The 15657-nt window shown below is 42.9% G+C and overlaps 1 protein-coding gene across 4 annotated transcripts; it reads right to left on the bottom strand.

Moving 5' to 3' along the window:
• Positions 1 to 941: 941 nt before the first annotated feature.
• Positions 942 to 14922, bottom strand: dthd1 (death domain containing 1). Of its 4 annotated transcripts, XM_073474492.1 has the most exons (12): positions 14700 to 14922; positions 11359 to 11674; positions 10775 to 11189; positions 9553 to 10069; positions 9148 to 9478; positions 8629 to 8808; positions 7816 to 8078; positions 7154 to 7309; positions 3588 to 3877; positions 2146 to 2396; positions 1993 to 2050; positions 942 to 1871 (listed from the first exon to the last, which is right to left on the bottom strand). In XM_073474492.1, exons 3-12 carry the CDS (start codon positions 11181 to 11183, stop codon positions 1537 to 1539), a joined length of 2790 nt encoding a protein of 929 aa, XP_073330593.1. In that variant the 5' UTR covers positions 11184 to 11189; positions 11359 to 11674; positions 14700 to 14922; the 3' UTR covers positions 942 to 1536. The 4 variants fall into 4 exon arrangements, with proteins under 4 accessions (XP_073330593.1, XP_073330592.1, XP_073330595.1 ...); XM_073474491.1 differs by lacking the exon at positions 11359 to 11674; XM_073474493.1 differs by lacking the exon at positions 11359 to 11674 and having other exon boundaries at positions 1688 to 1908.
• Between the last annotated feature and the right edge of the window lie 735 nt (positions 14923 to 15657).

Here is a 15657-nt window from a genome sequence, read left to right as displayed (position 1 = left end):
AATCATCTCAAACTAGACAGCATTATCAGTTTTGCTGGCTGAAATGACAACTGGCAGATTTTATCGGCTAGCTAATTAAGCTAACGTGAGCTCCACAACTTTGTAAAAAAGCCATCTTAATGTTTCCAGCTTAATCATTTTAAAATGACAATCCTGCTCCGGAGGTCCTACATATGACCTTCATGGCTAACAGTTAGCCTACTACATAATACATGCTAAATGACTGCTGAAGCTGTACCTTTCTGGACAAAAGTTAGCATCTTCAAAAGCTGATGTTAAATATAAGACATGTAAATACAGATCATAAACTTTAACCAACCAAATGTAATGTTAGCTAATAAAATGATCCTTGGTAAGGTTAGCTTACTAGCATAGGTAGTTATTTACTAGCTGGCTAGTGCTAAAGATCATGAAAACTCCGCAGTAGCTACTAAATAGACCTTGATGTCTTCTCACCTGCTTAAAGGTCATACATTTTAAGAATATCGACAAACTAAAATATGCATCTCAATTTTTTATTTTAAAGGCATATCTAGAAAATATATATATATATATATAAAAACACAATAAATCACTGATATATCTTCAAAGTTTTTCCGACTCAAATAAAAAACATAAATGTGCCGTATTATGCCGTGAACCGAGCGCTCTTGGACCCAGTCAGCAGACGCCGTCAAATCTTAAAGATGGCTTGGTGTCAGGGAGCTGAAAAGAGGTCACAGCTCAGTGTCAGCGTTTGTTTACGCAGAGAGAAGAGATGGCTGACTGGTCGTGTAAATCACCCACCTGTCCGTGGAGCCAAACTACAAAATAAAGTCTGAATATGAAGGCGCTGTCAGAGATTAATGCCTCCATGGATGTCAGACTTTGAATGGGAAAAATAACCTGAGAAAACTCACAAGAGATAAAGTGCGTGACAGTCTGCAAACACGTACAGTGTGCATGTTTTTCTTTTTTTATTTATTTATTGGATTATAAAACATATTATGAGGTACAGCGTTGATTACAAATGGCTAAACTAAATACTTTCTAATACATGATTGTCTGAAAATGTTCTATGTGGTGATCTACAGCTTTTCTTGCTTCAAATACGTCACAGAAAATGCTAAGAAATATTACCCACTAGATCCTAGCATTGGGTTCGGGCTCCCCATGGCAAATATACGGGGTCATGAGACAATTAACAGGACAGAAAAGCTGGAAAAAAGTATTTGCCAAACAAAATTAGATAAATTTTTTCAGGTATTTCTTATCTTTTCGATTTTATTGATAATATGAAGTCTTCAGACCTCTACAAATTACTCATGACTGATGGACATTATCGACTTAAGTCTGGGAAGAGAAGACGGAATCTCACAGTCCAATGCTGACCCCTTGTGGATGAAACACAACATTGCCACCAACTCATTTTGCAGACTCTGACCATAAGCAGCATTAAAGGGGCACTTACATAGTTTTGGAGAATAAATTCAAACAGTCAATGACGATCTTTCTCTTCTGATTAAAATTTCTTTCCCAAAACTTCATACTGCACCTTTAAAAAGCCGTGTGATTTCTACTTTTTAAGCCTCCCTGTTTCACCGGGCCCTGCCTGGTGGCTCGCAGCAGCAGCTCTCTGGCCAGGTCCGGCCTGCCGCTCTTGGCTAAGCAGTGAGCCAGCTGAGAGGCCTTGGGTTGGTGTGTGGCAGCAGGCAGCCCTCTCCTCCACATGGCCAGGGCGTGGAAGGCCTGGGTGGACAGGCTGTCCCCCGCCCGGAGCTTCACCAGCTGGGCGGCGCTACGACGGAGACGCAGGGCGAGGACCAGGAGGGCTACTTCTTCCTCTGAGAGCTCCCCGGACAACCAGAGAAGAAGAGAGTCTGAGAGGGAATCTGGTGGAAGGGCAAGAGATGACGGATGGAGGTAAGGCTGAAAGGTAATGGATTTTTTATGGCTTTACAAAACATTCGACTTGAAATTGTAATGCATGATTAATAGATAAAAAAGATTCACCTGTCTCCTCGCATAACTTCACCCGAGCTATGACGGGCCGGTTGATGGTTCTCACTTTCTGAAAGGAAGCGGAATAAAACGTAAGAATGCGCTTTTATTGTGAAGGTTTTAACGCCACGAATCATGCAGAGCTCCTCTTGAATGCGTCTTCACCTTGGGCAAAGTCAGAGACAGCTTACAGACGGGGTCTCCCAGGAGCTTCGTGTCCGTCGGGAGCGCTTCGTCGCCTCGCCGCTCCAGCTGACCTCTGGTGACCTTATAAAACACGGCTGTGCCCTTGTAGTGGGGGGAGCTGTAGTTCCCGAATGGGTCCACTTCTGTCAGACGCACCGAGAGCTGATTCTTCTGCTGACTGTGGAAGGTGATTCTGTCTTTAGGGACATCATGTTGGTCGCTTTGACTTCCTGTGTGTGAAACATAGACGTGCAAAATCTTGTGATTATTACTGCAGTTTAAAGAAAGATGTCAGAGCAGTTCTGCTGCAGATATATCCAATTATTTGGCGAGAAGCAGCAGGAAGACAAACCTTTCTTTGACCTTCTGACATCCCCAAAGACAGCAACAACTTTTCATCTACTTCAGTTGCCGTATCTACATTTAGGGTTACTTTCACTGCATCAAACTTTCTTTTTGCCTCCTTCCCTCCATATGAAGGCCAGGTTTCAGGTTCAGCACCATAAAGTGTTTTGCATAGATGAAACCTCATTGTTAGAATCCCATATCCCAACTTTGCATAGTTATCTTTGATCTGTAACCATCATTTGAACTTTTCAAATAAGCAAATGTAATCGCGACTGTGCTTTTCAGGAAGTAGCGTCAGGTGGGTGTTGCCAAGGTGTCAAAGAGACCAGAGAACACTGGTGGTAAATGTAAAACTAGTCTACAGCCATGCTAGCTGCTCTGATGCTGTGCTTGGAGCTAAATGCTAATGTCAGCTTACAGTCACTATTATTCACATGGATGTTCTGCTAATTTGTCATCGTCAGGCTCCTGTATATGTGTTTAAAGTCCTTGTTAGATATTTACTCTGAGCCCCTTTGAACAGTTCTTCTGTGGTAGAGGAGCCACTTTCCACTTGCATGCTAACATTTGAAAATTAGCACAAAATGCAAAGTAAAACCAAAGCTGATGGGAGTGTCATTAGTTTTGCAGGTATTTGGTCATAAATTGAAGTACTGAAAAGATGTAGATGTTGACCTTTTTGACGGTACTCGATGAGAATCACCAAATGTATTAAGATTCATCCTCTGGGAACCATGAGTGTTTTTACAATGTCATGTGTGCCAAATATCACCTGACTTCCTCCTTTGCTCCCCACATAATTACCTCAGCCTCTAGAGGTTACCGCCTAACAACAAACAGAAAAAGACTTTACTGCACAGACGTCCCTTAAGGCCGTTGGTCTGGTGAGAACGGGCAGGATATTTCAGTCTGGACCAAAGCGGTGGACCAACGTTGGCCCGAGAGCCGTTCTAGCAAGGCTGAAAACTTGGAAAGGCTTTTCAGATGCCAGAAAGAAACAATATCGTACATGTATGTGACCATCAGCACAACACAAGTTTTTTAGTAAGTCCATAGTCTACCTCACACCCTACCTGTGGAGGTGATGTTGCCACTGAACCTGAGGAGAAGCTGATCTCCTTCACGCATGGAGATCTCAGACGAGGTCTCCGAGAAATCGCCGTAGCCCTGTGCTCGCAGTTTGGACAGCTCCCAGCCGAGGTCCCTGCTGGGCAGGGCGGCCACCAGGACGGCGTGAGGCTCGTCCTGTCTGGGCTGGAGGAGGACGGTGACCGCGTGGCAGCAGACCGACTCCTCCAGCTCCTCTGCCAGGGAGGTGAGATGGCAGGGCAGCAGCGGAGAGAGGAGACGCATCACCAGCAGCCTGAGGGGAGGGAGGCAGAGAGACAGAGACAGAAGCTCAGTTAAGAGCTTAGCGGAGAGATTAGATTGTTGCTGAAAAAAGGAAAGGGCGAGTCTGTTATCATGGGCCTGAATACAGACTTAATACACTTAAAGACAGAATAAAGATTTCATATTACCTCTTGAACATGTATTATTCTCTGGGGAAGCTGTTTTAGATAAGAAAGATGGTTTTACAACCAGGTCTGATATTCAGAATTAAAGTTTTAAGACTAAAAACAGAATCAGAAACTTTTATTTCCACATTGTCTCTGACTTCTTTAGAGATTACGTTACATTACCATCGACTTATGTTCCGACATAGAAATGCTAAAGCCTGGAATTCAAAGCATTTGGGCCCCCCCTTTATCCATACCGCCTTTCTTAAACCCCTTATGTGAAGCAAAGCTGGCTCTACGTCTGGTTAGCCGTAGCGCTCCACATTTCTTATCATGCTGTGCTCAAATACTGAACATGTCGACTTGAAAGGGATGTACTCTTAACATCGAGAACCCCCGGAGAGAAGAAAAGTAGTCGTGCGAGCGGTGAGTATTTGTAGATGTCTTGTCGATGTATTTGACTCGAGATAAAACGAGGCAAGAACAACAGAGAGTAAAGGAAATGCTGCGGTTGTTATTAACAACACAAGGAGGAAATATGTGGAGGGAGTTAAAACCAAGTGATCATGGTTTTCCTATTCCAGCATCTCCAGTGCCGGAGTCGTTCCTGTTGAACCCCTTCATGTTCAAGTTTCCACCAGAGCTCCTTGTCCACAAGTGAGTAAGGAATCTGTGATTTTCTGTCGACTTTAACTGTTGTCCTCAAATATGCCGATCCACATTCATCAATTTTCTGTTTCTGTCTATATCCAGGGGCAACGTCTTCTCCCTCCTCCATGTCGTGGGAGGACTCCTGATGACAGTCACTGCCGGTAGTCGGTGTGTGGACGTGGCTCTGAGGACGGCCCAGGACCCCGCTAACCTTCTGCGCCTGTCAAACACACTCATCGGGCTCATGGGCCGCCGATACCGAATACATGTTGTGAGAGACCTGAAAACATTGAACTAAAGGGGAACATCAAAATCATGAAATCATCATGAAACTTCCCCAATTGATTACTTCGATTGAGATGATTATTTTTTGTATTACAAGTTTTCTGAAATTGTATTTTTAAATACGCAAATAAGGCTTTATCTTATTTAAAGGGGCACTACGTAGATTTGGAGAAGAAATTCAAACTTAGAATTTGTTCATTTACAATATTAACTCAGAAATATTTATTTTTTCCACAACTGAGTAAACAAGCTGTTCCCAGAGGAAAATAAGGTCCCCTGAAGTACACAGAAAGGTGGCAGGGTCCGCCAAATATAAACAAAGTATGAAATTGTGTTGTCCTTTGTGTTGTTTATTCAGTCATGACAACAAAGAGAGTTTGTTATGAAAGCAAAATAACCCCCACCAGTTTGGAGTCTAATCGCTGTAAATACTCACAACTGTTGTTTTTTTGTATCTTGCAGGTGAATTCTGTGGCAAAACGAAAACTCAAACGGCTGTATTTCACTGACAGGTGTTGAAGAGATCTTAAATTACTCTCATAAATGAAGAATCATTCATTTTAGTCCTGTCTTCATCAAATATTGTTTACTGTTTGTTCCAGTTTTAACAGCCTCCTCGATATTACAAGATCAGCACTGCAAGGAACACATGATTTGAAGGTTTTATGCTCGTTACCTGCGTTTCCTGAGAAGCAAACAGACCTGGAGCCGACCTCCGCTAACTGCATCTCTGCAAGGAGGTACATAATCAAATGAAAACTATTTTGGTTTCGCTTCAATTCCCCTGTGATGCCTGTTTTCTGTTCTCTGGTCAGATGCAGGATTTATTACATCCTCATTCGTAGCGTGAGCAGACGCAGGCCCATTCTGACACTGTGCATAGGAAACCAGAGCAGCGAGCTGAACGCCTACAATCCCGCAGACCAACTACAGTGGTTGATCAGCTTTAGCAGCGAGGCACAGGCTCGAGGAGATGTGGTGAGAGACGGAAGATTACGATCACAAAACCTCTCAAGGGCTTGTAGGAGACTGTTAAGGGTCTTCTTTTGTGTGTTTTTCAGATGTTTCTTTTACTGAGTGGACAAACAGGACGACTCAGCGCTGGATCTGCGACAAACGAACCCATGAGTCTGACCCTGGGCTTGTCTGCACTGTCTGTAGTCCTTTTTTGGATGTTTCTGCCTCACATCTCAGTTTGTGCTCTGATCTGTTTGGGTTGGATGGTGCAACAACAGATCCAAAGAGTGCTGCAGTCACAGAAATGCTCATGATAACGAGTCATGATAAGTATCGCAGGCAGTTTAAGATAGTTAGAGAAAATAAAACGCCTGTGTTTGGACTTTCTCAATCAAGGATCTTTCCAGGCACGCACATCTAATTTACTCTAACTCTCAGTATTTTCACCGAAGCTTCTTTTTGCAGCCTCCAAGTGGTTCGGGGAACTTCTGCGAGGCTTCTAACTAGATCAGAAAACCATATTACCTTTTCTCTTGCCTCCCTGCAGTGGCTCCTTGTTAGCTTTACAATTGAATCTGCTGCTCTAATATTTTTTTCTACAAAGCAATATGTGCTCTTGGCCCCAAAGATACTGTATATCTGAGCTCCTGTAGCCACAAGACTGTCCAGTCAGACTCCATTTATCTGACCTGTCTTTGATCAAGGGCTTAATCAATTATGATGGAGCCCACCATGATCATTTGCATTTCTAAGAAACAACTTAAACATACTTTTCCTTTGATTGTTCGTGTGTTAGTGGGCTAGTATTGCAGATTGTGTATTAAAGGGGCATTATGTAGTTTTGGAGAATAGATTCAAATTCATAATTGTAATAGTTACAATAATAACAAGTTAAAAATACCAGTTTTTCACCTGTAACTGAATAAACAAGCTGTTCTCAGAGGAAAATAAGGTCCCCAGAACACTATTTGAAGCTAGAAAGGTGGCAGGGTCCGCCAAATATAAACAAAGTAAAACAAGTATGAAATTGTGTTGCCCTTTAAGCTCAGTTTGTTTATTAGTTTAGGCATAAAAACCTTTAATCTCTCTTAAATTGATACTAATAAATTCATGTTTTTTGTTCCATTTCCTGGCCATCCTGTAAATCTCTCTTGATCAGCTGTTTAAGGACCATTTAAATAAAGTTTAACTACATTTATTTGACTAAAGTTGCATGAATCGTGCTTTTAAAATACCGTATTGCAAACCTGTCAAAGTTCTCTGCCAGCTCAAACGACACCACTCCATTCTGCTGGTTCCTGACTGTGACTTTATCCAAGACGCTCCACTGCTTGTCTCTTGAACCCAGAGCGATCAGCAGCTCATCGGACATCTCCTTAGACTTCACGGAGGCACCCAGGATTCTGACGGAAAGATGAAAAACAAAACACACTCTATTTATGACGAGACTGAGAGTCTACTGCCATGTTAGCAGGACGCTAACGGTGCTTTGATGCTAAATCCTCATGTTAAAATACTTAGCTTAAGCTAAAACTTGTATTCATTAGAAATGGTTTGTACAACACATGCTTTCAGAAGTTAAAGCTTCAGTGTGTAGGATTTAGTGGCATCTAGTGGTGTGGTTGCAGATTACAACCAACTGAACACCCCTCGTCTCACCTTCCCTTAGAAAGACAAGAAAAGCGTGAAAGGCCCTCTCTAGAGCCAGTGTTTGGTTTGTCCCTTCTGGGCTACCATAGAAACATGGCACACTGGAGGAGTACCCACTCTCACTGCAGATATATTGTTGTGCTTTCGTTACCTTAGAATGAGCTTAACGTAACTAAAACACAAATATTCTTAGTCTCAGGTGATTATATACATGAAAACATAAATATTATATTCTGCTACTAGGCCCCACTTAACTCACCTCCTTCTGTGGGGAGCAGGTTGATCCCACGGCGGACAGGCACTAACAGGACGAGTTCGGTGACCTTGCTCCTCTCGTTGCTCTCTTGTGCGCCTCTTCTTTTCAGGATTTGGAGGACAGGGGAGGGTGAGAGTGAGGGGTCTCCTCAGGGGCTGAGAGGACGGGTGGGTGAGGTAGAGCAGTGGGCTCGTTGACACCACCGAGTGATACTCATCGCTTCTGGACCTGACGGCAGCCAGGAGCGCAGCGTCCACGGGCTGGATCTGAGGCAGACGAGGAGACATCTGTTCTGCATTATTTAGGCAGCAGTTTGGACGAAGATGCCGTGTGATATGAAAATAGTTTTTTTATTTTGCCACAGTCTTGTTTTGCCGACTGCATGCTGTGTTATCAAAGAGAGACATGCAGAGGGGGAGCTGTTGGTTTTTGACGCCAGATCAAGCGACAAACTGCTGTGGTGAAGTCAGCTCACAGATGATTGGACTTGGAAGTCAATTCAAATATCGACCACAGCTGTTCATTTCTCTACAGCAAACATCAGTGGGAACTCAAGTCTGTGAATTAGAGGCAGTTTCTTCTCTTCTCCTCTCTTTGCCTCACCATGGCTCTGTTTTTATCTCATTTTGGAACAACTTTATTCGTTTGATTATCAAATTCTTGATCTCAAATATGTTTTTACCCATTTCTCAAACCCAAACAGCCCTCGATCCATAATAAACCAGCTGAGTAAACCTGTGATCGCTGCTAAAACACGCTTGCCTTCAAAGTAAAGCGGCACATAAATGGATAGTGATTAAATCATCATCTCCATACCATGGTTTGTGCCATCACTGGAGCCGTGAAGGATCCCGGGAGGTAGTTAAGACAGATCCGGGGATCCATGGGGAGCTTGAGTGACAAACCCTTTGTGGGAACTGTGTAATTCTCTCTTTTTAGACAGGAAACTACAGCAAACAGGCCCAGGGAGTACACCCTCACCTCTGCAAATGAGCCCTAAACAAGACAGAAACACAACATAAATGAAATCATCTGTTTTGACAAAAGTATCTGAATAATATATAAACTTGGAAATAACTGTAGCTGCTGTTAGCTAGTTAGCTCACTTAGCCCTGCAGCTAGAGATTTGAACTGGGAGCTCACGGACCAGGGGAGTTTTGGTGTTTATATAGCTAGCACGGGATGTGGCTAGCGGCTTAGCATGCTAACTTCACTAGATAGCGACACAACAGACGTTATAACATCAAAACTGAATTTCTGAATTTCATTCTGAATTTTTGGATATAATCGAAACATTTTTACACAAAACAAACTGTAAGTAACAGAGAAGTTTACCCTCTGTCCTCCGTACGTGCCCTCTGTTGTTACAGGAGTGACGTAGCTCACCCTCCTCTCTCCGTCGACCATCTTGACAGCGACGTCCCTGTAGTTGCCGCGGTAGCGTGCGCAGAAAGGCACCACCACGGTTACAGGGAAGTGAAAGTTAGCCGCATCCTGAACTTTGACCCTGATCACCCTGCTGACCAGCTCCTCCGAGCCGCACACCATCAGGCAGCTGAGGGTGTCGGCCACCTCACATCTCAGGGCTTCGGCGACACCCATGGGTGCTGTGACAAAGCAGGCGTCCGGTACATCTGAATGGGTGTCCTCCTGTTGACCGGTGAGCCTAGAAATAATACGTGCAGATGTGAATTTGAGGGAACAAATAAAAGTATTCTGATGATGATTCCGTCAACTTACCCGACTGTGATCCATCCTCTGTTTGTCTCCTCTTTGCCTTTGTCACTTTCATTCGTCTCCTCCAGGACTTCTGTCTGACTTTGACTAGAAACACACTCCCGTCCATCATCTCTCCCTTGACTTTTGACCACTAACTCTTGCCCTGTCTCTTCCACATCGTTACACCTGCTCAATCTGGAGTCCGATGTTTGTTCGGTGTCTGCTGAGGTCATCGTCTGACTTTGATCATCTCCGTCTTCAACGTCCTGTTTGCGCCCAGGGTCAGATTCAAGGGGTTCATGGGAGTTCAGGTGATTGGTGTCATCTTCAGGTTGTTCCGATGCTTTTGGATCTCTGGCCTCCTTAAGTGCTGCATCCACAGTTGGAGCCTCCTCCACAGTGCATGATTTGAGGATTTCTTTGTCTAGCTTGGTAATGATTGTGTTTAGTTTGTCCATAATGTTTTGTATTTCCTCTCCAACACTTAGAAAAGTATCACTGAAGGAGTCTGAACGAGGCGTGACTTTAGATTCTGTACCTGAAACAGAACAGACATGAAGAATAAAGGAAATAGTTTTATATTTCACAACAATAAAATATTTTATTTAATATATATTCTTAAAAATAACTTTTGGTCCTCATCAACTGACTCTTCATCTGCCTACCAATGCTTCAAATTCACTTTAACCTGATCTTGTTACGCTCTTTCAGGCAACACTTAAACCCCTTTTCATGCTTAAGTTTCGACTTCCACTGACACTTGAACTACTTTCAGCATCTTAACACTTCAACTCCATTTCGTGCTTACAATCAACTGCTGCATCTGCCTCACAAGTAGGTTTTAAATTGCTTTTATTACATAAGATCCCTCTCTTCAACTGATACCTCAACTCCTTTAACAATGTTATTTATTGACTCTTCAATTGCTTTCAGTAGGCACACTTAAACTGACTTCAGCAGTTTCAGGAGGTGCTTTATATTCTGATTCCCCCCACCGAATACAGCTGGTGCCCTTTTTAATGTTTTCGCCTGCCGCCCTTCAAACATCCTGAGTATGCCACGGCGTCAACTGCTCACATTTCACCCTGCAACAACACTTGAACTACTTTCAGTGTTACGACTTCAGCTGACATTTCAACACTTCAACTCCTTTAACTGCTTTAACATTAGCCAGTACCCCAGGTCTTTGAAACTCCTGAAAAAGGTTGTGAAGGCCATGCATGAGTCAGACCAACTCACACACCTGTTGTTGATGGATGTTGTTGATCGCCGCCCCCTGCTGGAGGCTCGGCCAGTGTGTGGGCACACTCTCTGAGAACTTCTCTCCATGCTGCCACTCTGTCTGAGTGAAAAACACCCAGCTCCCTCAGCACCTCCATGACTTTCTGCTTGCACTCTCTCTCATCAGCCTTCTCTCCTTCCGCTGGACTGAGCGCCTCTCTCTGTGTTTCCTCTCTGCCAGCTCTACCTGGCTCCTCTCTCGTGCATCTCCTCCCACCCACCGCTCCATTGTGATGATCTCTGCGGCGTCTGACAGCTTCGAGCCTTCGAATAGATTCAGTCAACATGTGGAGGAGACTGTCCTCCCTCCTCCTGTCGTGAAGAGGCTCAGCTTCATCCTTCTGTTTATTCAGGTGCAGGTTTTCATCCATGCTGAGCTAAAAAGAAATGCAAGAGATAAAAGTCAGAAGTATCAAATCTGGCCTGTTTTCGGTCCCTTTTTCATGCCATCTTGCATAGGGCAAAAGCAATTCCCTCCTTCAACACATTTTTTGTGTATGAATGATATCAAATTTTCACTAAAATACATCGCATTCCCTTGTGTACCTCCTTTTATATTTGAAGCTGAAGCCCCCTTGTTCGCTGTGTCCTTGGCATTGACTGTTGCTGTGTACAGCGTTCCTAGTTTGGGAGCCAATGCTGTATTTATATGGCTGCCAGCAGTAAAACATGTTGCCAAGGCGAAAACCCCCGGAGGCGTGGCAGAGAGGGACAAAAGAGGAGCCACGGTGCAAAAGACTCACAGGAAGACAGAGTGCTGTCCTGCAGACATCTCGTCCCTCTCCTCTATTCTTCTGTCACTCATTTTACTGCTTGTATGTCCGGACAGTAAAAGACGTCAGCTCTTTAACTTTACCCACTCCTGAATCATAAAAAAACAAACATGTGGCAGTTACTCAATGTCAGAAATGTTTTGAAGGTATGTATGTTGAGGAGGAGGAGGTCACGGTGGCTCTAGAGCGTTTTTCTGAAGCGTACAGAGACAAAAACACTGAAACTGAAGTGTCATTTTGTGGGTTTCCTGTGGAATTTACAATCCTAACACATCCGTAGTGGAAGAAGTGTTTACATCTTTCACTAAAGGCCCACCAGAGTAATACTCTCGACAGTCTAGTCCCGCTCTGAGAATATGTTTTCTCAGGATAAACGACATTTACAACATATAATTACTCCATTATATTTGGTTGCTGACCATTTTATTAAGTTATGTTACATTAATGTTTGAATTAATAGTTGAATTTTGCTCATCAAAACAGGCAAATACAATTCTTTTAATAGAAAACCAGCTTTTTTTCCCAGAAAACATCTGAATCTACCATTATAAACTACTTTGGTTGAACATCTTTATTAATTTGAAGAAAAATGTGTTACTGAGCCACCATGCACAACACCAGGACCCTGAAACTGAGGCAGCTATGTGTAATTCAGCCATTGTTAGTTTCATTATTTACACCTGTGCTTCTCCTGCTGTGACATTTCAAGCTACAGCGCTGCAGCACTCTGTCACCATCATGTGGCTGATTCTGCACACTGCACCCTGTTATTTCATTCATTCATGTATGGCTTTTTATTTCATTTAACAGTAATGATGCCGATCAATAGGAGAAATACACATAACGAATATATTGACAATATACATTTTCAAAAGATGTTTAAAATGTACAGTGGTATATTAAAGGTGCATTATGTAGTTTTAAGAGAGAGTTTTTATTTCTCACTAGCCTCCTGTCTCTTACACAGAATTCTGGGGACCTTTTTGTCCCTCTGAGGACGACTTGTTAACTCAGTTATGGGAATATATCAAATAATTACTTCTGAGTTTATTATTTATTTATTATTATTACCTAATTTATATCATATATTTTAACTTTGAGTTTGAATTTATTTTTCAAAAACTGCGTAGTGCCCCTTTAATGATAGAAGTTGCACTGTTATAGAGAACTGTATACTGTATAGAAGAAACTGTATTTCATTTAATTTTAACTGTATTTTCCTATAGTTGGAATGACAAATAAACTTGATCTTTAAACTTAAATTCAAGTTTATTCATCATGATTTATTTATTGATTTATATTACAATTACCACTAGCAGTAACAGTAGTGATAGCAGTAGTAGTAACATTTCAGCTTTCATAAAACAACTTAATGTATATGCTTATACACCAATAGTGTTTAATCTGTCAATTCTCTTCCTGTCTTAGGAAGAGAAAGCCACGGCGTACACAGTATACATTCAATACTGCATTCTACGCCCCATAAAAATAAACTAATATGATAACTGAAGATGAAATAGTGAAACAGAAAGTGTTCTTTCTTTCCTCAGGACTCGCTTCATTAAGTGTGCCAGGCAGCCCGCTACATTCCTGTCTGTGTTGAATGTAGCCTGGGGCCTCAGGATCAAGCTGGGACACGTACGTATTCCCAACAAAACATCACAAGTGCCTCGACTTTGCTGTTCTCCAGTGCTTATCACATGCAAGCACGCTTTTCTCATTGTAGAACAGGCTTAGTTAGAACAATCGGAGCTCAAAAAGATTGACTTCTCTGTCAACATCAGTGCTGCAAGAAGTATTTAGATCCTTAAGCAAAAGTTCTAACACCACACTTGAAAATACTCCACTAAAAGTAAAAGTCTTTTATGAAAAACAAAAGTTTAAAAAGTAAAACTACGCTGTCAGTGCTTTACTCTTATATCTGATGTTTTTGGATTAATATCCCTGCTGCATTACTGCTGCAGAATTTGAAGCTTGAGCTCATTTTAGCTACTTTATATACTTTTGGGTAGTTTAATATAAGATCGTCATAATCTTATGACATGCCTGCCCTGTGAGAACCACCTATCTCTGAAAAGTTTTCATAAGATTTTATAAACAGCCTGTTTGCATTTTTGTGAGGATGCAGCAAATTCAAGAGGATTTTTAAATAGTTTATCTAGCTTAAGAAGTAGGAGGATTTACGTCACCGATAGAAGAGCACTTAATCCTTTATCACAAAAAATCTAAGTAAACAATGTGCGGATGAAAAGTTTTCACTGAGTAAAAGTCATCTTTTGCTCATTTTCAGGTTCATAATCTTATTTCTGGCTACTACTTGAATAGTTTTACATGCTTTAATGCTCAAAAAACACATTAGTTTTCTCATTCTGTCCAGTGCTGCAGCACCATATTCCCCCCTCTGTCTGAAACTCTCTGTTTTAGCTCCTGTCTCTTTAAGGCCCCGCCTCCCGAATACCCAGTCTCCTCTGACTGGTCAGTTTACACACGCCTGACCCTAACAACAACAGAGTGGCCCATAGAGTGTGGACACTAGAGCCCACCGCTGACTGAGCTGGCTAACTTCCTGTTTAGCACCCTGCTAACTTGAATGGGGATAAAATAATTTAATCGGCTCTTCTAGACTTTCCAAATGTCACTGGACCGAATGGATCAAATCGAGAGTGAAACGAGTCATTGAGACGCTCAGAAAAACGTGTATGAAAGTTGGCTTCAAAGTCTGGCGCTCTTCCTGGGGGCTTGGTCAAACCGAGTACAGCCAGGAATGGAAAAACGGCATTGTATGAGCCTATAGTAGATAAAACAGGGTGCCATTCCAGTGGAGAAAACAACTTTCTATGATGACTTTCTGCGGGCTGGTGCCCCACCACATACAGCTGGTGCCCTTTCTTTGTTTTCGCCCCCGCCACCCAAACATCCCGAGTCCGGCACTGCCACTAAGCGACAAGGCTAACTAAAGTTGTGAAATAATACAGTGGCCTCTGAATTGCACTGGAGTAGAAGTATACCAAAGCAGAAAAGTACCTCAAAATTTTACTTCAGTATGGTAGAAAGCTACTTTCCACCACCAGAAACAGTGGCGTAGAAGTAACACTGAAGCAAAAATAAAAATACCTGGACACTGTACTCTCAGTTACACTCCAGCAGTGCAGTCAGGCGTGTTGAGGTGAGGACTTCCGCTGGGCTCGAACTCGCGGCCCTGCTCTGAGACGGGGCGTGGAGCTGACTCTCACACGGGGCACAGACGGAAACTGAGCTCGGGACGACTCGGAGCGGCGTGACATGACGGCGAGCGGCGAGAGATGGAGTGCGCGGAGGTGTGCGGGTGATGCGTGAAGCTTCCTCCCGTGTTTAACCCCCCCCCCCCCCCCACCCGGCAGGTAAGCTTTTGCCGACCGCAGGCACGCACGCGTTGCGTCAACACCGCGAGGAACGTCAGCGGCTTTATTGACGTAAATCCGACAAAAGTGGCCACAAACTAGCCAGAAGTTAAGTAGCTTTTTTTGTCGTTCGTGGAAGCGTTAGCATCGTTTTCTGGGGATATTTAGACACGTGAAAGCGAGTAGGTGAAGTAAAACTGCGTCACACTTTAATTAGTATCTGTTGCATTACAACCACAGTGGTGTAACACCTTTGTTTTCTCTTCTTCTTCTTCTTCTTCTTCTTCTTCTTCTTCTTCTTCTTCTTCTTCCCAGTTAAGTGTAAACACAGAAATGAGCACATCTCACACGTTCTGCTGTCAATGAAAACACACATGGAGCACTGCTTTTTTTCTCTCTCTCTCTCTCTTTATATGTATTTTTAAAGTACTGCTACTGTTACAATATCCTTTAAACACCTGATGCAATGAGTTTGCTGTATTTCAAAATACAAAAAGGCAAGTAGAGGTATTTTCTTTCCTCAAACCAGGAAGGGGGCACACTTTGGACTTTGTGCAGAAGTATGAGCTAGGTGTGTGTTGGTGTGCATGCATGGGCGTGCATGCTGTGACTCACCCTCACTACTGTATAACCATACCTCTGCTATTACACACACACACACACACACACACACACACACACACACACACACA

The sequence above is a fragment of the Pagrus major genome, chromosome 10 (genome assembly GCF_040436345.1).
Source record: "Pagrus major chromosome 10, Pma_NU_1.0".
Lineage (NCBI taxonomy): Eukaryota > Metazoa > Chordata > Actinopteri > Spariformes > Sparidae > Pagrus > Pagrus major.
This window is presented reverse-complemented; position numbering and strand designations above follow the sequence as displayed.